The 25,843-nt window shown below is 46.3% G+C and overlaps 1 protein-coding gene across 1 annotated transcript in view; it reads left to right on the plus strand.

Moving 5' to 3' along the window:
• Positions 1-25,843, plus strand: part of Adam19 (ADAM metallopeptidase domain 19) — a 90,187-nt gene that overhangs the window by 33,265 nt on the left and 31,079 nt on the right. Inside the window, exons 4-7 of the mRNA XM_032912071.1 lie at positions 4,397-4,475; positions 10,827-10,903; positions 22,944-23,136; positions 23,752-23,817. Coding sequence (XP_032767962.1) covers positions 4,397-4,475; positions 10,827-10,903; positions 22,944-23,136; positions 23,752-23,817 — 415 coding nt within the window. The remainder of the gene's footprint in view (positions 1-4,396; positions 4,476-10,826; positions 10,904-22,943; positions 23,137-23,751; positions 23,818-25,843) is intronic.

Below are 25,843 nucleotides of genomic sequence, written 5' to 3' on the forward strand. Positions count from 1 at the left end.
GCCACTCAGCATCCGTGTATGTGGTCTCTTTTCTGGGAAGATGACAACAACTTTTGTCCTGAGTGCCAGAATCCCCCTGCCTGGACACACGGACATATTCAGCCTTCTCTTGGGGACAGTGGAGAGTCTTTGAAAGCAGGGCTTTGTCCCCGTTGGTAAAATTATACAGATGGTGATGAAACATGACCCCTTTGCTTCTAGGAGGGACCTTCCTGGCCCACATCCATAGCCCATTCAGGGAAAAGGTTGTTTAGCTAGAACTAGGCCAGAATTTCTTACATTAATTGTCTTGCTCCTGCCCCGTGCTTAGCTTTTACCCCATGGCTCTTAGTGCAGATCTTCGTATTCAAGGTGCCTTGATCATGATAGAAGGCCACGGTTTCATGTTCTCATCTCAGAGAATCCGTGCTTAAAGCGTCTGGCTCACAAACCCAAGGCTGAAATCGAGCTCCAACAGGGTTGAGGTCCCTGACAAGTGATCCGGCCCCTTGTCTACAAAATGGGAAGCGGTAGGGACCCCTACCCCTCAGGTGTCCTGTTAAGGCGCAAACGCAGCATGACCTAGCGTTCAGGAGGGTGGGCAGTAAACTCGTTGGGTTTCTCAGGTTTGCAGCAATCCAGGATGTGGTGAAGGCAGGAAGGTGGGGGGTCTTGGACAATTAGACCATGTACACATGTTTCTGAAGTTTTTTCAGAAACTTGTGGTTTAGGGTTTTGGGTCTAGGCTTGTTCTCATATCAAGATTACCTGGGGGTGGGGTGGGGAAGAGCTGTTGAGACAGAAGGCTGTACCTCAGCCTTTCCTTCTGATGTAGTAGGTCTGGGGTGCGGCCCCCTCCTTTGCGTTTTTCCGTGTGGAGTAAGCATACTTGTGTACCTATTCATGTGGTAGCCAGAGATCAACAGTCATTTTCTGTTGGTCTTCACCTTATGCTTTTCGACAGGCCTTCTCACAGTCTGTAGCCCACTGATTTCTGTTAGACGGGCTGGCCCACAGCCACAAATTCTAGGGATCCTCCTGTCTCTGCCTCCCTAGCACTGAGGTTAGCAGACATGTGCTGCTTTCTAGGTCCGGCTTTTTCACTTGATTCCTGCAAATCAGGTCCTTGTTCTCACACAGGGAGTCTGTTAGCACCTGAGCCACCACTAACTTGCATTTTAAAACTCTCTCTCTCTCTCTCTCTCTCTCTCTCTCTCTCTCTCTCTCTTTCTCTCTCTCTCTCTCTCTCTCCTAGTTTTTTTTTCCTTTTCTTTTTTTCGGAGCTGGGGACCGAACCCAGGGCCTTGCGCTCGCTAGGCAAGCGCTCTACCGCTGAGCTAAATCCCCAACCCTCTCTTCTAGTTTTTTGAGACAAAGTTTCTCTGTGTAACTGTGGCTGTCTTGGAACTCACTGTGTAGACCAGACTGGCCTTGAACTCACAGAGATCCACCTGCCTCTGCCTCCTGAGCGCTGAGATTAAAGGGCGTCACCACAGCCCGGCTTAGAGTCAGATCCTTTGAACAGGTACTGAATGCAGAGAAGTCATTTTTAATTCAGGGTGAGGACTTTACAAAGGACATGTAGTCAGAACTGGAGTGAGTAGTTTCAGGAGCTCCCGATCTCTGGAAGTTTCTCTTGTTGAATGGCTACCTGGTAGGTTTTTATACTAGATAGGAGGCTTATTTGTTCATTAATTCATTAATTCAGTCATCCGCTTATTCAGGATAAATGTGTATTGCCCGCTTTGGGAGCCAGGAGGAGTCTATAAAGACAACTGTGGTCCCTGCTTTCAAGGGATTATGTAGTCTGGTGAGAAATCTGTTTGATTTTTTTTTAAGCTTCTTTAAATGCTGAGTCTCCAAGAGACCCTCGCTGACGAGGGCAAGCCCCCAGAGAGGCTGCAGAAGCCATTTTCTGCACATGTGTGCCTGAGCGTCTCTAAGTGGGTGCCTATCTCAGAGGCTCAGTTTGGATTTCTCTCTTTGGCACCCCCCCCCCATCCCATACATTTTGGTTCATTTTAATGATGCCACCAGGTAGGATAAGTGATTCCCCAACCCCGTCTTAAAACCCTGAATAAGCTCAAAGTGTATTTACCTCAAGTGCATTTCCTGTGGGAAAAATTTACATCTCTTCCTTGGCACCCAGGGTACGCCATTACACTCTGAACTCTCAACCAGCCGTCCATTACTCAGTCCGTGAAAGCGGCCCAGGAAATGGATTCTAGGAATGAGCTAATCGCTTTTCCTCTCCTCTCTTAAGCGATCTATGGGTGAATTAACAGTCGAGGAGAGCTAGAAAGAGACATGGGTGAAATCCATTCATTTCTCTTACATCCTAAGCCTTGTTAGACGCACTATTGAGGAGCTAGGAATGTGGCTCAATTGCTAAGAAAATACTGCCCAGCACCCATGAAGCCTGGGCTTGACCCTTAGCACCCTATAAAACTGGACACGTTGCCACACATCTGCACCTGCAATCCCAGCATTCGGGAGGTGGAGACGGGAGAGTCAGAAGTTCAGGGCCCATCCTAGGCTGTATAATGAGTTCGTGGCCATCGTGGGCTACATGAGACCCTGTTTTTAAAAGTGAGAGTAAAATAAAAGCAATGGTGATAATCGTTATTTTCTACCCAGCTCCTTTCTACCACGACTGGGGTTCAGCTCGCTCCCTGTATTATTAAATTGCTTGATTCAGGAGGTCTAATGCCCATGGGAAGAGGAAACTGCAGAGAGAGAAAGTAACCAGCTACCGGCTGTAAGGGCAATACCGGTCAGAGCAAAGCCTCTGTCTTTCAGATCCGAGACCGTGCACTAAGCCCCTGAAGTACTCATTAATTCCCTCCCTAGTTAACTATATCTTCCATTTAGTAAACGTGCTGGAAGACACAAGCAGGCATAACTGTGGGGCCTGGGCCCATTGGGAGACTTCTGGTTGAATTCCTTCAGACCTGTGAATGCCTACCCTCTGAATCTCTGGATGCTTAGGGGAGATGGGCTGGGAGACACATCCTGCAAGCTGGCAGCGGATCCAAAGTCTGTATGTGGCTGAGTGTTCCTCTGGGTCAGCTGGATTTTGTGTTTTTCTGGGTTTACATATCCTCTTGGGTGGTTTCTCCTCAAGACTGAATGTTAATTCTTGAGGCATCTGCTGTCTTGACTGCATCCTGGGATGGGAAGAGTCCAGCCTAGGCTTTGGAGCCATGTCCCTTCCTCTGGGAAATATCTCCTCTTCCCAAACCTAGTGTCTCTTCAGATTTCTCTGACTCACCATTCTGGCTTCAGCCTGTGTTTTCTTCTAAGAAGTAGTTTTGAGTTAGGATTTCTGTTTTCAAAATAAATATTTGATTAAGTATTTATTTATTTCAGCAATATGTAACTTGCCTTGTGAACATCTGCCCTTCCTTGAGATAGCCACTACTGACAGTGGACTTCTGCCTTGCCAGTTGTTTTCAATACATGTACCTGGGGTACACTGATCAGTTTTTCATTAAAATGGACTTGAGCATACACATATTTCCGAAATGCCCTCCAACTAATTCCTTTTTAGACTTTTCACATTTATATATATGCATTTCTTTCTGTCAGTCTTGAGTTTCTGATGGTTTGTCCCATTAAAAATCAGAGATAACTTAGCTCCCTGACCTTACCTTTCCGGAGATCAGTTCTGTTAGCTAAAACGTCTGTTTGGTTCTTTTATTTTGTATTTTACTTTTGGAGGAATTCTAGGAAGCTTGTTCTGTATCTCCTTCAGTGAGGAATCCTTAACCTCAGTTTCAAAGGGTCTGTGACAAGAGAGAAACAGTATCTACATTTAGGAAAGGTAAAAGGTAGGTGCGGAGTGATGCCAAGCAGAAGCAGTCGTTCGAGGGACAGCTGACCCACAGAAAGTCTAGGCAGGTGGCATCAGCAGCTCTGTGAACAACAACTATCCCTGACATTTGTTTAGCCCTTGCAGTATCACTCACTCCATTGGCTATGCCTAAACATAGACCAGGACCAGGTATGACCCCTTGATTGACAGCCCTACCCAAAAACATTCAGCGGAGGTCAAAGAAAAATGAGGTGTCCATGCTAAAAATTAGCATATCCCATGTTGGAAGGACCAGTTGAATTTTACAATCAGGTCCTCCAACTTGGAGATATTGTGACTGTGTTTGCAATTTCTGGATCTTTCTCAGGACCCAGAAAAACAAACCAAGATGATTGATTTCATCTTGTCAACTCCATCTAGAGGGAGTGACCAATGACAGATTTCCTCCTGGCTTTCTTTCTGTTCTTTAGTCCCCTATAACTACCACTTCCTTCTAGTCAGGGTACCCTTTCTTGGTTCAGTTAAAGTCACGGAGTGCCATCACCAGGAAGATAGAATCCATCAATAAAGGTTGAAATGTCTCCTCTCATTTTTTTTTTTCAGGCACCTTTTTGCTCCAGCCTACACAGAGACCTGCTACACCGCAAGTGGCAATCCTCAGACCACCACGCTGAAATCTGAGGTGAGCCACGTAGACATGGGTCCATCAGTAGCTGCCCTGGCTGGGTGGAAATAAATATGTGGTCCCCCCTCTGAAGGTCTGGCTTCTGCTGACCAAGACCTAGGACCCAAACAGAAGCAAACTCTGTTTTCTCATAGTTGCTCCCTGTCCTTTGCCAGAGAAAATGGCAAAGCAGAGAGAGGCGGAATGTTTGAGGGTAACTTGACTGAAATTTGTGTGAATCATTACAAAGTACACCTATTATTAGTCCTGTGTTAATTTCCCATACATTAAAAATCTTTGAAAGGATTAATTTACTCATCATCCTGTCATTCCATCCAAGTAGATGTTGATTAATCTTTTTTTTTAAAGTGCAGGGTTTTGCAGAGTTTTAATCACTGTGCATGCAAATTTATAGTAACATAAAGTAATATATAATATTACCAAAATGATATAACAACAAAGTTACATTATACCTTTTAAGTATGACTGGGGTTTCTTGTTTGTTTGGTTTGGTTTTTCCAGACAGTGTTTCTCTGTGTAGCCCTGGCTGTCCTGGAACTCACTCTGTAGCTGGGGCTGGCCTCGAACTCAGAGATCTGCCTGCCTCTGCCTCCTGGGTGCTGGGATTAAAGGCGTGTGTCACCACTGCCAGACTCCATCAAGTTCTGAAAACTTGCTGTTGTCTTAACAGGACATTTCCCCTTCGGAATTGTTTTTAGTAGGAAAGTTTTGCACCTTGTCAAAGAGTCATCCTTTTGCGAATAGCTTTTGCATCTTAATCTATTTCACCACACCCTGCGGGTGGACATTTAAGATAGTAAATCCCACCGGTTGCATGGTTCGTTGACTCTTCCCTTGGAGATTTCCTTCAGAAATCACAGGCTCAGAGCAGAGAATCCCTGGACCAGATGGAGGCTCCTGAGGCTCTTGGGAGGTGTAGGGAGGAGAAGAGCATGAGCTCCAGTGTGTTTTGGCTTCTGGTGTGTAGCACGGAGGAAAACAGGAGAGGCTCCACTGCTCAGGCTTCCACTGACAGTAACTGGACCTAGATCTCCGTGCAAGCCATTCTTCAAATACCTCTGCCTGCCTGTGAATATCTAACAAGACAGCCATCATCAGTTACAAACAGGCCTAGCCTGTTTTTCAGGCGCCCAGGAATGGGGAAAAGGATGGCCCATTCAAGTTTGGAGGCAGCTAAGAAAATGGTTCTCAAAGTGTGACTCATGACCCCTTTGGCAAACCGCTGTCTCCAAAAATATTTACATTACAATTCATAACCGTAGCAAAATGGCAGGTGCGAAGTAGCGATGTAAGTCATTTTATTGCGGGGTCACTACAACCTAAGGAACTGTATTGAAGGGTCGCAGCATTACGAAAGTTGAGAACCATGGCTCTAAGAGGTCTGTATAGCAGGATGTATTACCTGAAGAGGGGGGGTGCTCTTTTGGGTTCTGGATGTGAAGGTCAATGGGACTTCTTCCCAAGACTTTCCTGGGTGGGAAAGAAGTAGGAAGTGTGACCAGTGACAGCAGTAGACTGTACTGGATCAGGGAAACGGTCTGTCAATGGCCCACATCTCCACAAAACCCCTTCCTTTCCCCTTCTTAGAAAGCGCGCAGCCCATAGGCATTACAACTTTCCGGAACCAACCTCCTCGAATTCAGCCTCTCCTACTTCCATACCCACAACTCAAGAATGGGTCTCAGAGCACAAGTTAACGATGAGCTCATGCTTCCTGCTGTGAAAGCCCCCTGGGGTGGCCCCCTCAGCCTGAGAAGCTGCGGAATGCAATGACTTCATGGCTGAGCCTGACTTGTTCTTTGTGCTCTAAGCTGTGCACCAAGCAGAGATGTATTAAGGGTCTTTCAGAGCAGAACTCTGGAAGAGGATGTGCTCTGGTCTCCCGAATTCCCCCTCCTTCCTGAAGGCCTCCGTGGCTGAAGCACATCCTTACTGAACCCTGGGAAAAGATCATTGTTTTCTTCTATCCACCACTGCTGGATTCTTGCAAAGTCCCCACCCAGACCCAGGGGGCTCCTAGTCGGCCTTCTCGTTTGGAAACTAAGAAATCAAGGAAAAGCAGGAGTGGAGTAAATCAGAGCTGTTGGCTTACATGCTGAGAACAGGACTCTGCCGCCAAACTAGTCAGGCATTCTGGGAATTTTATCGGGACTCATTAGCTAGACCTGTAGGTTACAGCCCTAATCTAGGTCAGGTTACTGGGGGAACAGGTTTGGGAATGTGTTCCAACAGCAAGACTTACAAGGTTTGGTCTCTGAAGCCAGGGCTGCGGTCTTGGCTCTCACTAGCTGGATGACCTTAATCAACCCTTTGGATCATACTGAGTTCATTTTTTTTTTTTAAATCTCAAAAATTAGATGAGCTGAGTCAGTGCTATGGAAGAATAAGAGGAGTCACTGGTTTTTATGGGGATTCATAAATATAATTTCTAACTCCATAATTTACAGATGAGGGGATTGAGAAGGGAGAAATAACATGGCTACGTTTACATGGCAAGGCTCAGACTGGAGCTCATCCCAGTGGGTGGTAGCAGGTAGGAAAGCTTTGGGAAGTGTCAGTCAGGTGCCAGTTCTGCCGTGGTTGGGGATGGTAGAGGGTGGGGTGCAGCGCCAAGATGCTGGGGTTCACATCTCTGCTTAACTGAGTCACTAAAGCTCTTTACATCCGATCTTAGTCCAGAAGCTGAGGTCCTTTAAACTAACCTTTAGTTTCCCCTTTAGAATTGTGGGAGTAATATCTGCCTCATGATAAAAGTAAAAATTACCAGCTGTTGTCACATAGCAAAGAGCAGAGTGTTAGTTGCTAAGACTATGGCAAATACCCCTGACATGTATGCTAGTGCCCTTTGTAAATTAAAGAGCATGAGACAGTTGTAGAACAAACCATTGCGGAGAGCATGGGGGTGTGCACACTGCGTTAGCCAAAGAGGGCTAAGGCTTCTTCATAGCTACTTCTGGATCTGACTTCTCGATCCTTGTGAGGAACCGGCATTTTGGAATGGTGTCTGACCCACATTTCTGAATGCTTACCTGGCTCTCAGTCACCCCACCCACTAAGAACCCTGAAGGCCTGGCCCCGTGTCCCGGGGAGAACTGGTCTTTCTCACCGTCAGTGTGCTACACCCTGGGGTCTGTGGTCTCATTCCCCAGTTCTAAGGACCACGGTCAGAACTTGGTTGTTGATGATCTGCCTCTAGTTCCACGGGTCTGGGGACAGATGGAGAAGCCACATGACAGGCTGTCCTTTGAAAACAGAGGAACCCTTGGCTAGAAGTTGGTCTGTACAGTTGTTACTTGCCTTCCTAGATTTGCTGGAAAGCAGTGAGACCCTTGGCTACAGGGGGGCTGTGTGTGTGTCGCCTGCCTTCCCAGGCGCTGGGGGATGATGACCTTCTACCATAGTTGGTTTCCTTTGTGCTCATAAAGCAAAAGTCGTGAATCTGACTGGCGTAAAGCCCAGGAGACTTTGATACCAAGAGGAGACTACTGTTCTTTTCCGTCCTGGCTGTGTGTCAGTATGAATGGGTGTAGAACTCTCAGTATGACTGGCACTGCCAGCCAATGGACCACTGGTAGATGAAAAGTTACCTGTGATTCAGGGAAGGAACCCAGGTTGAGTGTGGGCTTGGCTTGTGCTTCCTGACATGGCTGTACGGCTCGATGAATAGGATGTAGAACAGAAATAGTAAAGGTCGTGGATCTGGGTCAGCCCCTTTGGTAGGCTTTTGTGTCCTCGGAGGCCATGCTTTATGTTTAGTGAAAGAATCTAATGAAAATATAGCCACTAATGTTTGCTGTCTAGCTAGCTCCTTTGTATGCAGGTCTCTCAAGGGCACTCTGAGTTTGGAGGTTAAAGATGTGGAAGGCCAGAGAAGTCATGTACACTGTTGGCAGATGTGGGAGCCTGGATTGAAGGCTGACCTGGCTGGGGCAAAATGCTTCAGTTTAATTACCCCCTCCCCCGATGGGTTTGCCTTCTGGATGCCCCCCACAAGGAAACAGCCCAGCCTGGAGATGAGATTGTGAGAAATGGCTGTCGTGCAGGGAATACGTGAGCATTTATGATTGCTGCTTAGTTTCCAGGTGCTGAGGAAGCCCTTTAAAGACACTGATTTTACTCCCAGTTTTTTGTTTTTGTTTGTTTTTCGAGACAGGGTTTCTGTCTTAGTTAGGGTTTGACTGCTGTGAACAGACACCATGATCAATGCAACTCTTTTTTTTTTTTTTTTTTTTGATTCTTTTTTTTTTTTGAGCTGGGGACCCAACCCAGGGCCTTGAGCTTCCTAGGCAAGCGCTCTACCGCTGAGCTAAATCCCCAACCCCGATCAATGCAAGTCTTATAAAGGACAACATTTCATTGGAGCTGGCTTACAGGTTCAGAGGTTCAGTCCATTATCATCAAGGTGGGAGCATGGCAGCATCCAGGCAGGCATGGTGCAGGAGGAGCTGAGAGTTCTGCATCTTCATCTGAAGGCTGCTAGCAGAATACTGGCTCCCAGGCAGCTAGGATGAGGGTCTTAAAGCCCACACCCACAGTGCCACACTTACTCCAACAGGGCCACACCTTCTAATAGTCACTCCCTTAACTGAGCACATACAAACCGTAACAGTTTCTCTGTGTAGTCCTGGCTATCCTGGAACTCACTCTATAGACCAGGCTGGCTTTGAACTCACAGGGATCTGCCTGCCTCTGTCTCCAGAGTGCTGGGATTAAAGGCATGTGCTACCATGGCTAGCTTTCCTCCCAGTTTTACCCCCTCTCTGTTTTTGGCCAACGAATCAATTCTGACCTCTTTGGGAAGAATGTTTTAACCATCTGAGGAGAGCGACAGTTGACTTGGCACACAGGCACTCTCAGAAACACTGTGCTTGTTTCCTAATTGCTACAATTAGCCTGGCAATCAAACTTTCCTGGTACCACAGAAATATTTGTAGCCGTGTGCCTTTGACTTCTGCATCAACTGCTTTTCGTTATTGAAATAAAGCAGCATGACTAGAAGCACCTTACAGAAGCAAGAATTTATTTGGATGTAAGATTCCAGGACAATAGTCCATGATGGTGGGAGAGTCACAGCAGCAGGCGGCCAGAGCAGGAAGCTGAGAGAGTACCGCTTCAGTTCCAATCGTAAAGTATAGAGAGGTGGGCGAGACCATGAAATCTTCAATCCTGTCCTCCAGTGACCTCAATCAACGCTGGACTGCCTATCTGAGTTACCTCACCGAGGACCACTGAGTGTTCAAACACTCGAGCCTGGGTTGGGGCCAGCAGATCTCATTCAAACCACTGCAGCTCCCTAATTATTAATGGCTACCTTTCACAAGACTATAAGCCCCAGGGACTGGAGCTAGGTGTCCATTTTCTCATTGCAGCACTGAAGCCTTGCCCAGGGCCTGCATATGGTGGTACTTGGCAGTGTTCATAAAGATAGAGGTTTCTGGCTGGGTTTTGGGGGATCACATGCCTTTGAGCCACTAGGACTAGAGAATACATCAGGCTTCGTGGAGCTAGGAACCCAGGAAGACGGGTTTAGGTGTGGAGGAATTCGGGGAAGGAAGAGCATCTTGAGCTGAGTTTTCAGCTTGAGGCTGCCCTAGCAAAGCCCTGTGAACTTGGAGGTTAAGACAGGAGAGATAGATTCTCTCTCTCTCTGTTTTGGAGGCTAAATGTCCAAACTACGTAGTTGGAAGAGCTGTGTGCTCTGTGAGCTCTCCAGGGCAGAGTACTTCCTTTCCTAATTCCTTAGTGCTCCTTGGCTGTGTTACATCACTCCATTCTTTACCTCTGTGTTCAGGTGGTTTGTCCCCTTATATCCTTTGTGTCCTTCCATCCAGGAAGCAATGAGTCATTAGATTTATGACCTCCTCTAACCCATGTGGCCATACCTTAATTTAATTACATGAGCGAAACCCTATTTACAAATGAAGTCCTAGTCTAGCTTAGTCTAGACATAAGAACTTTAGGAGGATACTATTCAGCCCACTACAGGGAGTTACAGAGGTGCCATTGAGAGACTGGTTCTCTCAGAAGACTTTTCCTAAGACTGACACGTCAGATTTGAAAATCCTGGGTTCTCCAACAGGACAGGAAGATCTTTGGCAAATCTTTTTGTCCCTGAGAGCCTCAACATTGTTTTGTCTGCTCAGTAGGTCTGGTGATGCCTGGCCTGTGCTATGGTTTGGGTTTCTATAAGCACCAAACAAAGTGGAAGCTTGGAAGCATTTTGCAGGTTGTAAGAGCTGTAAGGTCGGGGTTGGGAAGGAAGGATCTGTGACCTGTCAATCAATGAGACATTAACATTGCCACATCTATCAGTGCCATTTGACCCAGTGCTTCCTTTCTGTTTGCTAGGATCACTGCTTTTACCACGGGACTGTGAGGAAAGTGGATGAGTCCAGCGTCACTCTCAGCACCTGCCGGGGAATTAGGTAAGAGGTCCTGAAGCTTCTAGGGACAGCTGGTTCCTTCCCTCTACAGTGAGCAGGGCTAACCCAAGGCAAGGGCTTTGCAAAGAAGAGGTCAAGCTTGTGAGGTACCAGGAAAGTCCCAGATAATCTACGCATGTACCTTTGCTGACAAATGTGTTGTATTAAGATATAAATTGTTGCTGGGTGGTGGCGGCTCACAGTTTTAATCCCAGACCTTAGGAGGCAGACGCAGGCTGATTCTCTGAGTTCTCAAGGCCAGCCTAGCCTGGTCTACAAAGCCAGTTCTAGGACAGCCTGGGTTGCAGAAAGAGACATCTTGAAAACAAACGAAGATAGGAGTTATATTACTTAGGAATGATAAGGCCCACAAATCAAGAGACAATCATGACTGAAAGGTTAGCGTCACTAAAATGTTACCTGCTGTGTAACGGGCAGGCGACGCGTCACAGTAAAAGGAGGTGCGCTAACCATGAAGAGTAGAGTAGAAAGGCACAAGAGTGTGAAGAGACAGGAAGTTGGGTCCATGTGGGCTAGCACAGAGAAGTGAATGAGCTAGAAGAGCAGGCTGAGGAGTAGCTAATGTGAATAGCTTCATTAATCTTGGGACACAGGGCCCATTGAGTTGTCTGATACCCATCACTATGGGTAGGTGAATAGTGGCCCAAGAGGATGAGAAACTAAGGCAGGGTCCAGGTGGCTGGACCCTGGGCTATTTGTTGGCTTGTACTGAAAGGCACAGTAGCTGGCAAAACGTTTGCCATCTCCAGGGGTTGGGTAACCATGGGTGTAGGGGGGCCGGGGGGGGCAGTTCCTCCTGGGCCAATGAGCTCCTAGAAATGAAACCACTGAGAGAGAGCAAACAGGTGACACGCTGGTAGACTCCAGGCTGAGTTTCAGCGTTCTTCACTCTGTGGTTGAAGGACGTTAAGGTTGTGTAGCAGGAAATGGGAAGAGAGAAGATGTGGGGAGAAAGAAGAGGATCACTTTGAAGACACAGGCAACTGAAAAGTTCCTACCAGATGATACTTGGAAAAAGGGTAGCCTTTTTGTCTCTAAAATAAACCAGCTGGGTTTGAGCCAGGAGCACCGTGTGCCTGGTGGGAGGTGGAAGAAGGCATCAGATCTCTCAGAAGTAGAGTTGTAGATGGTTGTGGGCCACCATCTATATGCTTGGAACCAAACTTGGGTCTTCTACAAGAGCAAAGTGTTCCTAACTACTGAGCCTTCTCTCTGGGCCCCTGTTTCTTTACTTACTTATTTGAAAAAATCTGGACTTTTATCTACACAAATTGCCTGGGTTTTGAGCACTGCAGTGCACAGCTCCTGACTCTAGGATTAACAGCAGGAAAAGAAAGTTCTGGTTGGCAATAGTCAATACCGCCAAGTACATGCTGGGGGAAGACTGTCACCACTGCTAATGTTAAGTTACATATTCAGTCTTCTCAAAGGCAGGGCTGGGAATACAGGTTTCCTATATTCTCTCAGGAACTGGTAGGAAGTGTTCTTTCCCTTTATCAGTTGCTGCTTCTCTCATTCATCTTGGGTGTCTGCTGTATGCCCATGCCCTACCTTGGTTGAGGATAAGCAAACATTGTCCTGTTGGGGGCCTTCTGTATTCTCATCTGTCAATGATAGGTATGGTCGTGTCATTAGTTCTGCAGCTCTTTACCAGCATACAAGATTTGTTCCCTCTACAACTTAGCTAGCTTACCCCTTCCCACCCCTACTCCCACCCTGTCAGTATAACTGAGGGCCCTTCTGACTGCAGGCCTCACGTCTGTTTATGAGTTGGTTTCCCAACCTTCCCTGAAAGGTTGTGTGGCGAGCTGCCCAAGGGAATTAGGCAGGAAATCGGGTTTGGCTGGGAGATGATTAGCAGTGGCTTCATATCCTTCACTCAAGTGGCCTCCTCCAGCCAAGCCAACTGACTGCTCAGTGGTGTTTATAGCCAGCCGTGGGCCACCTGTGGCCAGTGAGTAAACAATGACTTGTCCCAGGAAGGAGGAAAAGGAACAAGCAGGTGTGACCTTCTCCTCCCCGCCCCCTTCCTTTCTCCCCTCTGGGTCTAGAGCTGTGGGAACACACTTGGCTTGGCCTCTTGTAAATCATTCCAGCAGTCAGGCTGATGGGGGAAGCTCACCAAGCTACCCATGTGTTTCTGGTTTGCATGCTTCCATCTGGTGAGGTCCACATGCTTTTCTTTCCCAGCCCTCTCCTCCCTCCACATGCTAAAGAACAGAGGTTGGGGCCAGGCTGATTTAAGAGCTGGAGACTTGCATACACAATGGCTGTATTAGGTCCCTGGAGCAGAGGCAGGAATGACAGTGGCGCTCCAACCCTTATAGCTTCCCAAGGCCCCTGAAGGCTCCTATTCCCATGGAAGGTCTCCATGGTAACCATTCATCTCTCCTGGTACTGTGCTCCCGTGCTTGGAGAAAATGGATAGGATTTATGCTAGGCAGCCTCTTCGAGCTCAACATGAAAGAATCAGGAGAACCTCTAGAGCAGTGGGTCTCAGCTTTCCTAACGCTGCCACCCTGCAATACAGTTCCTCATGTTGTGTGACACCCCAACCATAAAATTACTTTGCTGCTACTTCATAACTGTTATGAATCCTAATGTAAATATATGTGTTTTCCAATGGTCCTAGATGATCCCCATGAAAGGGTCGTTTTATATGCCCCTCTGATCCCCAAGGAGTCCCTACCCACAGGTTGAGAACCACTGCCATAGCCATTGTGAAGAGCTCTTCTCTCCAGAGTACTCTGTAGATCAGTTTATCATTAAAGAAACAGTACCCAGTAAAATAAATCTAAATGTTAATAAACATTTAAGGGCACAATGAGAGACACTTTCTCACTCTGCTTCCCAGATTTTACCCTGTTTCCAGATAAAGTCATAGGCTACCAGTTTCTTATGTCCCCCATTTTCCGGCAAAAGGAACCTTGCTACATAATATAATGTTTTTTAACTTTGGACCCTAATCACCTTGGGAATTGGGTAAATCAGTGACCGTGGATCTTAAGATACAGCAAACCATTTGTGTTAGCCAGCTGGTGACTAGATGCTTGAAGTAAACAACTTGAACGGGGAAGATTGGCTTTCCAAGGGTCCCAAGCCTCACTGCTAGCTCTGTTGATCCCCGGTCCATAGTGAGGCAGAACATTCTTGGTAGTGGAGACAGTAGTCCTAAGAACTTTCCTCTCCTCAGATCTTCCTCCTCCAGGCAGACCTCCTGAAGTCTCCAGAGCTTCCTCCAAATAGCATCCCCAGTTGGGGATCACCTGCCCTGAGGGTGTCAGGTATCCATACACTGCAGCCTTCCTCGCACTTAAAATCTGTCTGTAAATGTTACCATGACATCTTGCTTGCACAGAGGCATAACTAACCCATAGTATAAGCGTAAGGTCTGATGATCATTTATGGAAAAGTTAGCCAGTACTGAGCCATGATTTCTTTGAATAAACCTGTGTGTGTGTCCCCATCTATTGTTGGAGAGGTGTTTGGTTGGTTTCAATTCCTAATGCTTATTGAAAATTGTTATTGTGCAGTTTCAGAGTTAAACATCCAAACACAGGAATGTAAGCTAGAAACAAGTGAACGTTATCTGTCCTGCCCTGTTTCTACACAAACACATTTCTCATCTGGGTCACTGTTGTATTATACCTGATTGGGATGTATTGTCTATTATGTATAAGTGAGACCATCCCATGCATATAGATTGGTTTTATGATGTGTTTCCGACTTAGGACTAAATCTTAGGTACACACGAATCTGTCAGATTACTTTAACAGGTCCTTAAACTCTTACGTACTGTCTGGTGAACTGAATTATAGTTTTTCAATGACATACAATACATAACCCTAACAGATCCAGTTGATGGATCAGATTCTGTCACAGCAGTTTTCTCTTCCAAGATATGGAGCTCTCATAGCAATTCTGCCTTCACAGGCTGGCTGGCTGGTTCTGGACTCTAATCCTGCACTTCGGGGAGAGATGGGTACTGGAGATTATGTCCAAAAGTGCACACCATGGACTGGAATGGCTATAGAACCATCATTCTAGAGCCCTGAGTTTGTGTCAGACCCTGCAGAGTAGGAAGAAGGAACCAAGGCTGGGAACGGGCGATCCTTCCCCCAAAACCACGCCTTCTTTCCTTCTGCAGGCCTAGTGATAATTCCTTCTGTTAGTGGAATAAGTCTTTGGATGGCAGGACCATTACACTGTGACAAGTTTAGGTTCTAGAGGCAGAGCATTCTTGGTTTAAAAGCTTGCAGCTGGAGAAAGCTTGCAGTTGGTAAAGTACTTGGCACACAGGCACAACGATCTGAGTTCAGTTCCCAGTTCCCAGAGCAGGATGGTGCACGCTTTTATGAATCAATGCGCTGGGTGAGACAGAGACAAGAGGATCTCTGGGGCTTGCTGGCCAGCCAGCCTAATTTAACTGGTGAGCACCAAACCATTGAGAGGCTTAGTCTTAAAAATCAAGATGGACAATAACAGAGAAACAACACCCAAAGTTGTCCTCTGACGTCCACATGCTTTCCACATGCACACCCAACCTGCCTTCTAACACAGTTCTTTATTATTGTATATGTATATGTATGCATGTATGTATATGTGTGCACATGATTGGGAGTGAAGGCATGTGTGCTACAACGTGCATGTTGAAGTCAGAGGATAACTTTATGAAATCTATTCTCTCCTTCTACATAAGGTCTATCATAAGGATCCCTTGGGTTCCAGGGATCCAACCCAAGATTGTATATCTAAAGCCTTTAGACGGTGCTGATCCATTCCTGAAATCTCAGTTCTCTGCCCTGTAAGATGGGAGTGGTGATACTGAAGTCATCTGAAGGGTTCACGTGAGAGGGTTATTATCTCCATCTCCTTGACAGCACAATCTTTGGTTGGATCACCGAAACCCAGGGGCTAGAACACATGGGCTGTGCTCTGTATGTAGATGCACTGAGTGGCTCTCCAACAAAATGGTTTGTACCTCACTTATACAGTATGCTTCCATGGCTGCTAGCTTTCCTAGAGAATCTTCCCTGATTGTTAGTGAGCATTGCCTAATTACTTTCGAGCAGTGGTCCTCAACATTCCTAATGCTGTGCCCCTGTAATTCAGTTCCTCATGTTGTGGTTACCCTTCCCTTCCCACCACCACTTCATAACTGTAATTTTGTTAGTTATAAATTATAATGTAAGTATCTGATATGCAACCCTAAGGGAGTCAAACCCACAAGTTGAGAACCACTGCTTTAGACTATTAATATGGCCGTTCAGTGGGAGGGCTGTGTCAGGAGACAGCAGAGACAAGATTCTAATCTAGGAAGTCTCCTTACTGAGCCTGTGTTCTCTGCCTGTGCTCTGTCCCAGCAGAAACTCAGCACCATGTGCTTTTCTTCTCTCTGTGCTGACCTGGAAGTTCCCTATGATCCTTTAGTATGGGTACAGGTTGGGAAAGTGGTGGAGAGGAGGAACCCAGGACTGCTACTTCTTAGGATCTCTCCTGATGAAAGTGGGTGCTTAGCTGTGTGTCCCAGGGATGACTTCCTTGGGAGTGGAACCTCTCTCAAGTCTTGAAGATGTATTTGACTGAGTCCTTCAGTCAATTGTGGGTTAAGCATGAATGAGCTTTTTGTTTCCTGACTGGCTGGCCTGCCTGGGTTCCTCCACATGATCTTATTCTATGATTTATTTTTCTCATTCTCTTAATGATGAGGAATAGGTTGGAGAGTAGCATCCTGGCTCTTTGCCTCCTGGGTTCTCTGTCCCCCACCTCTGATCTCTGCCTCTGCCAGAGCTAACATTTAGCAAATTAGATCAGTGGAGGCTCTTAGGATAAATGATGGAGAAGGGAAGAAATAAGGTGACTTGTGTCTGGTAGCAAGAAAGAGCCCCCAGAACCTCATTCTCAGAAACTCACCATCAATAAATCTGGGGTCCACTGTAAATGCTAGGTTGTGCCAACTCTTTTTGATCTCCAGTAATCCCAGAGGAGGACCGGTGGTTCTTAGGACTGGAGTGAGTCCCCAAGGGCTATAGTGAGGGCAGGAAGGGGAGGGGCCCAATGAATCCTGTTGCTGGAAGGGATACCTCAGTGGTTATCCCAAGCTTGAGTTATTTAGACTGCCTACTTGAGACAACTGCTCACATGCCATGGAAAAAGTTAGGAGCATGAGCTCCTGAAGCCTCTGAGTGTGGCTTGGTGGAGCATTGCCCATGGGCTTAGTGTGTAAGGGCCCATGATTCACTGAAGATACCGTGAACTTACCCTAGACTCAAATAGTATGTAAATGCAAAGAGTTTTATTTTGCAGAAGTCCAGCATGCTGGGGTCTCTCATTAACAGAATAGAGAGATACCCAAGTGATCTTGCAAACTTAATTTAAAGCACATTAGGGAATTCCAAAGTAGCCTCTGTGCTAATTTGTTGGGTCCATTTCTACGGACATTCTATTACTGGGGTGTGGGGGCTGGAAACTTACTGGGGGAGGCCTGAAAACTGCTGCTGACCCATTCTTCTTGTCCTGGGCTAGGTGGCAGGGCAGCCTCTGAGGCCTGAACCTGCCTGGAATTGCCCAGTTCTTGGAAACAGAGATTTAAGTCTAATCTCCTTAACTGCTAATTTGAAGCCTGTCATAGAATCAGGCCAGCCTTCTCAAGTGCAGATACTTGGTCCAGCAAGCAGTCTCTTGGGATAGCCTGGGTACCTTCTGAAGATTACTGAATAGCCTGGAAGTTCTGGTCCTGTGAATTCTGATGACAGGCTTAGAGCTTACTAGTGGATGCAGCTTCCCAAGGAAACAGACTGTATCCATTAAATCTTTAGCCACAGGGGAAAGCTTCTGATTCTAATCTCTCTGAACCTCAGTTTCTTCACTGATAAAGTGAGTTTGGTAGTTTTGCCTTACAATGTGCTATGGAAATTAAAAGAGAGTAGCATCTGCAGTCTATGTGGCACATGGTGACTTAGCTGTCAACGAACACTATTTGAGAGTGGAGCCCTCCTCTGCCATCTGCCAGGGAACTGGGATTCCACAGACAGGCCAGTTGCAACCTTGTTGATGTTTGGTCTTTTGCTATGTATTGTAATAACCTTGTTCCTTAATTTAAAACTATTGGTTAAATAAAGATGCCAAATGCCAATAGCTGGGCAGAAGAGACATGGGTAGGGTTTGAGGTTCATTGGGCTTGGGGTCTGAGGAGAACCACGAGGGGAGAAGAAGATGGAGAGAGGAGGAGACCACCATGGGGTAGGTGAGTCATAAAAATATAATCATGAGGGCTAGCCAAATTGGAGGTAAGAGTTGCCCAGATGGAACATGGCAAATTAAAAAATGGGATTGTTGATAGGGAAATAGATTCAAATCACATAGAGAGTAGATATTTGCCCAGGTCTAGTGCTAAGGTTTATTATAATAATAAAAGTTGTGTGTCTTTTATCCAGGAACTGAATGATCAAAGGCAGGGCAAAAACCTCTGGTTGAGATTAAATGTTTTCTACAACAAACTGGCGCCCAATATGGGTCTTGAACCCACGACCCTGAGATTAAGAGTCTCATGCTCTACCAACTGAGCTAGTATAATTTCAAATTAGAAGATAATGCTTTTCTGTTGCCAAAGAACATTTTGCTCTAGGAAAAGTATGTCCTGCTGATCAATGTGGGGATCCAGAGTTGAATTGGGGCAGAGTTGTTTTGTTTTTATCCAACAAAGAAACAAAGCTATGCTCATGAGAGCTAACATGGAGTAAAATTTCAAGCTACTCTGAGCAGCCAGCCTGACTCCTTAGAATGTGAGGCTCCCACAGGAGAAATAATGGCAACGTGTAAGAGCTGACTTGAAAATGGATGTCACACTGCTATGAGCAACCAGTCTCTATAAACACGGGCTTCCGCGGAAGAAATGATTACAGTTCAACCTAGCACTTTATACAATAAGTGAAAGGGAATTGGAATACAGTTGAATATAGAGAAAAAATTAATTACATAAAGAGAACAAGGATATAAGCATATTTAGCCACAGGAATATTAATCTCCAAAGAAGGGAGAAAGAAATGAGAATTGATATAAATGTTTTGAAGGCTCCATAGATAAATAAATTCAGGCCTTTGATCTCAATACTTGGGAGATAAAGGCAAGGACAGATAGGTTCCTTGTGAGTTCAAGGCCAGCCTAATCTATAGAACAAATCCAGGTTGGCCCGGGCTATACAGAGAAACCCTGTCTTAATAAATAATGATAATTGCTTTTAAACTGATTTAAGTTATCAAAGACATTAATCTCCAAAGAAGAGAGAAAGAAATGGGAATTGATATCAATGTTTTCAAGGGTACATAGATAATGAACAAATAAATACAGGCTTTAATACTTGAGAGACTAAGGCAGGATCAGAAGGGCTTCTTGTGAGTTTGAGGCCAGCCTAATCTACAAAGCAAATCCAGGTCAGCCTGGGCGCACACACACACACACACACACACACACACACACACACACACCCTGTCTCAATGAATAATAATTGTTTTCAATGTTTTAAATTATCAAAATAAAGGTGGTTATAAGTTCTATGGTTGTGATGGTATTACAAATCCTCTACGAGAGAGGTCAAACCTAAATTTAAAAAGAGGCTGCTAATTGGACCAATCTATACTCTTAATGATTTCAAATTGCTGGACCAAAGGCATGCTATGGCTAGAGAGATGGCTCAGCCGTTAGGGGCTAGGCTCACAACCAAACATATACACGTTCAGTTCTCATCCCTAATTAATTTTGTATAATGTTTGAATAAAGTAGCTGGTGTGAGCTGGCTGGGTGCTAGTCTTCCTGGGGAGGCTGTACCCCCCTGCTTCTTTGGAAAATGAGGACTTAGCATCTTAGTAAGCTTCTCTCTCTATTGCTGCACCTACAACCAACATCAATCAACACCTCCTGACTGGTCTCACTCGAGAGTCACTGCCACCATCACTACAGCCATATGCACACTCTCTTGATGACAGTAGATGAGGTAACAGAGAACTGCCCTGTGGACATCTTCCTACCTCCATTGTTACTTGTGAAGTCATGGGCACTGAGTGCTCCCTGAATGGGGGTGACTTTCTGAACCATTCTCCAGGGCTATTATGAAAGACAATAAAAGGTCAGGGTGAAGGTTGTAGGATGTGGAACCGGAGTGCTGAGGTCCACCCTGTTTGAACTCTTTACTACTTGTGTGAATTTGGGCTGGTCATGGGGAAAATATTTGTAAGGATCAGAGAAGTTGATATGAGACATTAAGCGCTTTTCAGCTTGGTGCCTTGTCCATAGAAAAGCTCAATAAGTTATAGCCACTACGTTGATTATTATCAGCCCTGCTGCCAAGTTCCAGTTGGTCACTGACCTATTCGGCCAAGGGTTTGTTCATATCATACCAAGCCAACTACGCCTTGTGGCTCTGTGTTCAGGCTTTCACTGATTCCTATGGGGGACTTTCCACTCACTGGGTGTAACATCGGTGCACACAGGATGACCAGCCGGCCTATGGTTCACCTCATTGCGTGGCCAATGTTGTAGCCATTATAGGAAGCTGGGGTGATGGGAGAGGCTCTGGTCAGCTGGGATGAAAAGATAGCTTGGAAACAGGATGCCCACACTGCCCTGGCCTCCGTTCTTTCCTGTGCAGAGTAGGGAAATGGCTGTGATCCTGCTCTTTGTCCTCCACTCTAGCTGTTAGGTGTCTCCCCATAGGCCAGCTGGCAGCTGCTGTGTCAGCCAGGATGCAGCCAGGAAGTTGATAGTCTTTCTCGTACTGGAATGAGGTCAGCGGGGCATGGGGTCATGGAAAGATCTACTGCCCACCTGAGTCTGTGATGTCTGTCCCCAAAGAATCATGGGCTTTTACTAAAGGACAAAACCTGGGTGGGCATCCTGAGAGGAGAGTGGTGGGTGGAGGTTGAGTAGTCACTCGTGGTACCAGAGGCTGAGCTGAGAATGCCTTTGGTATGGAATACTCAAAGGGCTACGATCTGGAGTGACTTGTTGCCAGGGTCCTGGGGATTCAGTCCTGGGCTCATCTTTCCCAGAATCTGGAACCCATTGCCTGGCTTCTTTATCTCTATGTACGGGAGGTGGCGGTTTGGAGAGTGGGTCAGAAGGGCAGACTATATTTATTCATGGCCATAGTTGATAATGCCAGCAACACTCTTCAGAGGGTGGCTAGTCACCACCTGATTGGCCTGACTGCAGCAGTGTTCCCAGGAGGAGATGAGATGACAGAGGAGGCTTTTGGCCCTCTTCCGTCCTCAGACACAGTCTACTGATTGGTAATTAGTAACCATGTGATGCACAGTTGGCAGACATTACTGTCTTTTCATTCCTACATCACAGTGTAAGGTTGGCACACCATAGGTCTTGGCGGATGAGATGACGGGGAGCTGCCCTGTGGGTATCTCCTTACCTCTGTTGCTAGTTGTGAAGCCATCGCTGGACCTAGAGAGCCACAGAGGCTTCAGTAGTACAGCACTATAAGCAGCTGCATCTAATGTGTGGGTGTCTGCCTAGGCTCGGGGTAGGTCGCGGATCCCAGTGACTATTCCCATGCTCAGACTGATCTTCAGAATGGCTCTTCCTGCCAACCATGAGTACAGTTGTTTCCCTGTGCTCCTGCCTTCCACCGCTATAGATTTAACCAACTGTGAATCAAATATTTTTGGAAAAAAACCTTTTCTTGATCATATATAATTTTTTCTTGCTCTTATTCCTAAGCAATATAATATATGTAACATATCTTTAAAATCGTATTTATTTACTTATTTACTTGTGTGTGTGTGCCTGAGTGTATGTTTGTGCACCATGTGGGTGCAGTGCCTGTGGAGGCTGAGAGAGAACTTCAGATTCCCTGGATCTGGAGTCAGAAGCAGTTTGTGAGCTGTCTGGCATGGCTGCTGGGACCAAACTCAGATTTTATGAAAGAGAAGCAAAGTGCTCTTAACTGCTGGGCCATCTCTGCAGGCCTAGCATTTACCTTTGTCTGTTGTATGATTTTTTTCTTTGTTTGTTTTTCAAGACAGGGTTTCTCTGTGTGGCCTTGGCTGTCCTGAAACTCGCTCTGTAGTCCAGGCTGACCTCAGACTCACAGAGATCTGCCTGCCTCTGCCTCCTGAGTACGGGGATTAAAGGTGTACATCGCCACTCCTGACTAGGCATTTACATTTCACTTGGTATTATAAGTAACCTAGAGGTGATATTAAAATATATGGGAAGACACGAGTAGGTGATATATCAATAACATACCATTTTATATATAGTTTGGAGTGGCTATGATTTTTGTTTCTGTAGGAGTCTAGACCCAAGCCCTTATGGATACCAGCGTTTGAACGATATGTAGAACCTAGTGAAATCTCAGTGAGTGAAGAAGTCAAGTAGCCCAGCACATACCTTTGAGTTCAGTCCTGGGTGAAAGGTTGTTCTAAGTGGTTAGTCATGGGTGTCGCCTCACCAGATCGCTGCTGGCACAGGACTGTTGATGGCTAGGAATGCTGGCTGTTAAGTACCGCCTGGCTCCCAGGCACAAGGGCACTTGTCTTTCACTTATCAAGAGCCCCGATGAGTTAGTACCTTATCATTTTTATTTTAGGGATGAGGAAATTGAGCCTCAGGGTCATGGGATGTTTCTTGAGGAGCATGTGAGCATCGAGTGACAGAGCTAAATCTAGAGGCCGGTTATCTTGCCGGCAGGCCAGTGTGCCTTCTCTGATCACATGTTACCTTTTCTGGGTCTATAAAGTTTTATGGTCATCTATGGGGTCTATGACTGTCATGGGTCATGCTTGATTTGGTGGCCTTTAGGAGTCCTAGTCTAAAACCTGAACTTAGGGAACTACGAGTGCTCTGAGATTCTGTTCCCCATGGTGTATCTCTCCATAGAGGGTCTGAGCTTGCATCAGCACTTCACAGAGGGGCTCATGGCTCAGTATGAAGTGAAGAAGCATGAACATCTGAATCTACACAAAGGACTTTTCCAGAAGCACTGACCAGATTCCGTTTCTCTTATCCACAGAGGACTGATTATAGTGAGAAGTAACCTCAGCTACATCATCGAGCCCGTCCCTAACAGCGACAACCAACACCGTATTTACAGATCCGAACATCTCAAGCTGCCCCCGGGGAACTGTGGGTTCGAGCACTCCAGGCCCACCTCTAAGGACTGGGCCCTTCAGTTTACACATCAGACCAAAAAGCAACCTCGCAGAGTGAGTTTTTAGGTTCCCAGGCAGACTGGAGCTTGTCCTCTCTTGCACCCTTACTCTGAGGTTTTCTAGATTGAGAGAGAATGGGTAAGAAAAAGGGGGAAAGCCCTCACGCCCCTCTCTTGGGATTGTTGATTGAGACACCGTCGTAAGAGAACCACTGTTTGTATTTAAAGTATTCTAAGATACCGATTTAAAAAACCGTATAAAGTTTAAAAAAATGTCCACTTCCTCTCTTGGAATAGCTACCTCACCCGATATACAAACTATGTTTTGTTCGCACTGAAAACGGAGGTCTGTGGTCTCAAGGTTACTTGGGAAGAAAGCTGTTGACATGGTCCCTTGTGGGGTGTTGGCCTTGATTTTGCCTGTCCTGGCCAGTTTGGCTTCTTCGTTTTTTGGGACTAGAGGATTAAATCCCATGGCTCTGAAAGGCCTTGAGCAGTAACCAGCTGCAGATGGAGATGGTGGTCCATAGCCAGGACTGTCCCTAGCACCTCAAGTAAAAGAAGGAAAAAAGCTCACAGCTTATTAACCAGTGCGGTTTCTCAGCTGCTTTTGGGATGAGCTGGAACCAGCCGTTTCTCCTGCACTGACATGCTTCTGTCTCTTGCCTAGATGAAACGGGAAGATTTACACTCTATGAAGTACGTGGAGCTTTATCTGGTGGCTGATTACGCAGAGGTAAGGGGTCAGTGATGGATTTCAGCAAGAAACCAAACCAAAACAAATAAACAAAATTGTCCCTCGAAAACATCCATTTAGCTTTCGGGGTGCTCTGGGGAAATATGGACTCATTCATCTCTTTTTAGTTTTATTGTATAAATTTGACTTTAAATCTGACCAAGGGCTCTTCTAGTCATTTTAAACAGTAAGGAAAAAAAGAAAACAACAAAAAGCCAAAGAAAAGCTCTCCAAGGGCTGGAGAGATGGCTCAGCAGTTAAGAGCACTAACTGCTCTTCCAGAGGTCCTGAGTTCGATTCCCAGCAACCACATGGTGGCTCACAGCCATCTGTAATGAGATCTGGTGCCCTCGTCTGTCATATATATGCAGAACACTTATATATAATAAATAAATAGATCTAAAAATTAAAAAAAAAAAAGCCAAAGAAAGGCTCTCCAAGCATGGACACAGAGGCATGGTTTGCTCAGACAGGATCTCATGGTCCTACGGTTCTGACACTTGCTCCTAGGACTGTCTGTAATCCTTTAGAGAATCTTGTCGACTTCCGCTTTACAAAGGCAGCAGGTGACTGCCACATCTGGTCACATACAATCTTCGCAGATGTGTATCTATTTTTATAACCACATTGGTGCTTCCAAGATGTCCCCGGAGCAGCAGCATATGTAAATCCTGCAAATCTCTGAGCCTCGCTCCAGATCTCTTGAACCCCAGATTGTCAGGGTCGGGTACCACAGTCCATGGTCTCATAAGACATTGGAGTGGTTTTGATGCATAGCGAGTGAGCTTGGGAAGCGCTGAGCTACAAGAGAAGGACAGTCCCTTGATTCATTTCCCTCGAATTGGACAGGCCCTAAGATTTCACAAACACCTGTCCACCTGGCTCAACATTTCTCTCAGTTTCTCGGGCAGCTTCCTGATTTTTCTGTGCTGCACCAACACAGTGGTTGGCATCGGGATGCAGCTGTGAACCAGAGCTGCTCCTGATTCTGAACTTCACTGTAGAAGCACAAAACCCTTGTAGCTCTAGGCATGATAGCCACTGCAATGGGCCCTTGGTGATGAGTAAAATGCTCACCATAGATCGGGTATGGTTTGGAGCCTTGGTAGAGCCTCTCCGACGTGCCGATGTCGAAGATGGCAGGTGGTGTGTAAACAGAGTTTGAATGGAGACTTATCCTGGAGTCTAGAAGTTCTGTTTTCTCCTGGGGGGCCTCCCATGTACCCACCACCCATATTCCCATTAACCACATCTTACCTTCAAGTCCCATATCATGTGGTGACATGACCACAGCCAAACACACTTTCCAGTACCCTGGCTGAACACTGAACCAAAAACTCTCTGTCCTCCATGAAGGGGTGGGGGGTGGTCACCACTGTGTCATAGTCTCATGTCCTCTCTGCTTGGGCCTACCAGCTTTCCCAAAGGCCTCTTTCTGCACAGCTCTACCTTTCCCTGAGCCCCACAGTGTGTATCAGGGCGGTGCCAGCGGGTGGGAGAGTTCAAGCCCAGGTTTGAGAGCTGATTTTTGAGAGCTAGAGGAAGGAAGAGAAGGCCCTTGAACCTTCTTAAAGACAGGAGGAGTTCACCGGGCAGAGGAGTGGAAGTGGAGGGCTTTCTAGGGAGGGAACAGAGTGTTTACTTCAGAAGAGTTTAGCTTTTTTAAACTGATTGTCTTATATTTTTTCAGAAGCCAGGCATGGGTGGGTTCTGGGGTTTTTGTTTTCTTTCCACTGGCTGATGTGTAGAGGGGGGAGCAGTAAGGTTGTTTTCAAAGCCAGCCAGGTACCCCACTCAGCCCTGCCCCACAGCAGCACCTTTGGCTGTCTTGTGAAGGTTCCTGGGAGAAAGCAAGGCCTTTCCTCCCAGATAGTTCTCCATTTAAGTTTAGCGTTTAGTGTTGTCTGATACAAGGTCTTCCGCCATTTTTCCTAAGCTACGAGGTGCTTTAATCAGATAAAATGTCCTGGGACTCCATTAGAGTGAGGCACTGAGAAAGCCCACCGCTCTAGTTAAAAGGAGAAGT

The sequence above is a fragment of the Rattus rattus genome, chromosome 9 (genome assembly GCF_011064425.1).
Source record: "Rattus rattus isolate New Zealand chromosome 9, Rrattus_CSIRO_v1, whole genome shotgun sequence".
Taxonomy (NCBI): Eukaryota; Metazoa; Chordata; class Mammalia; order Rodentia; family Muridae; genus Rattus; species Rattus rattus.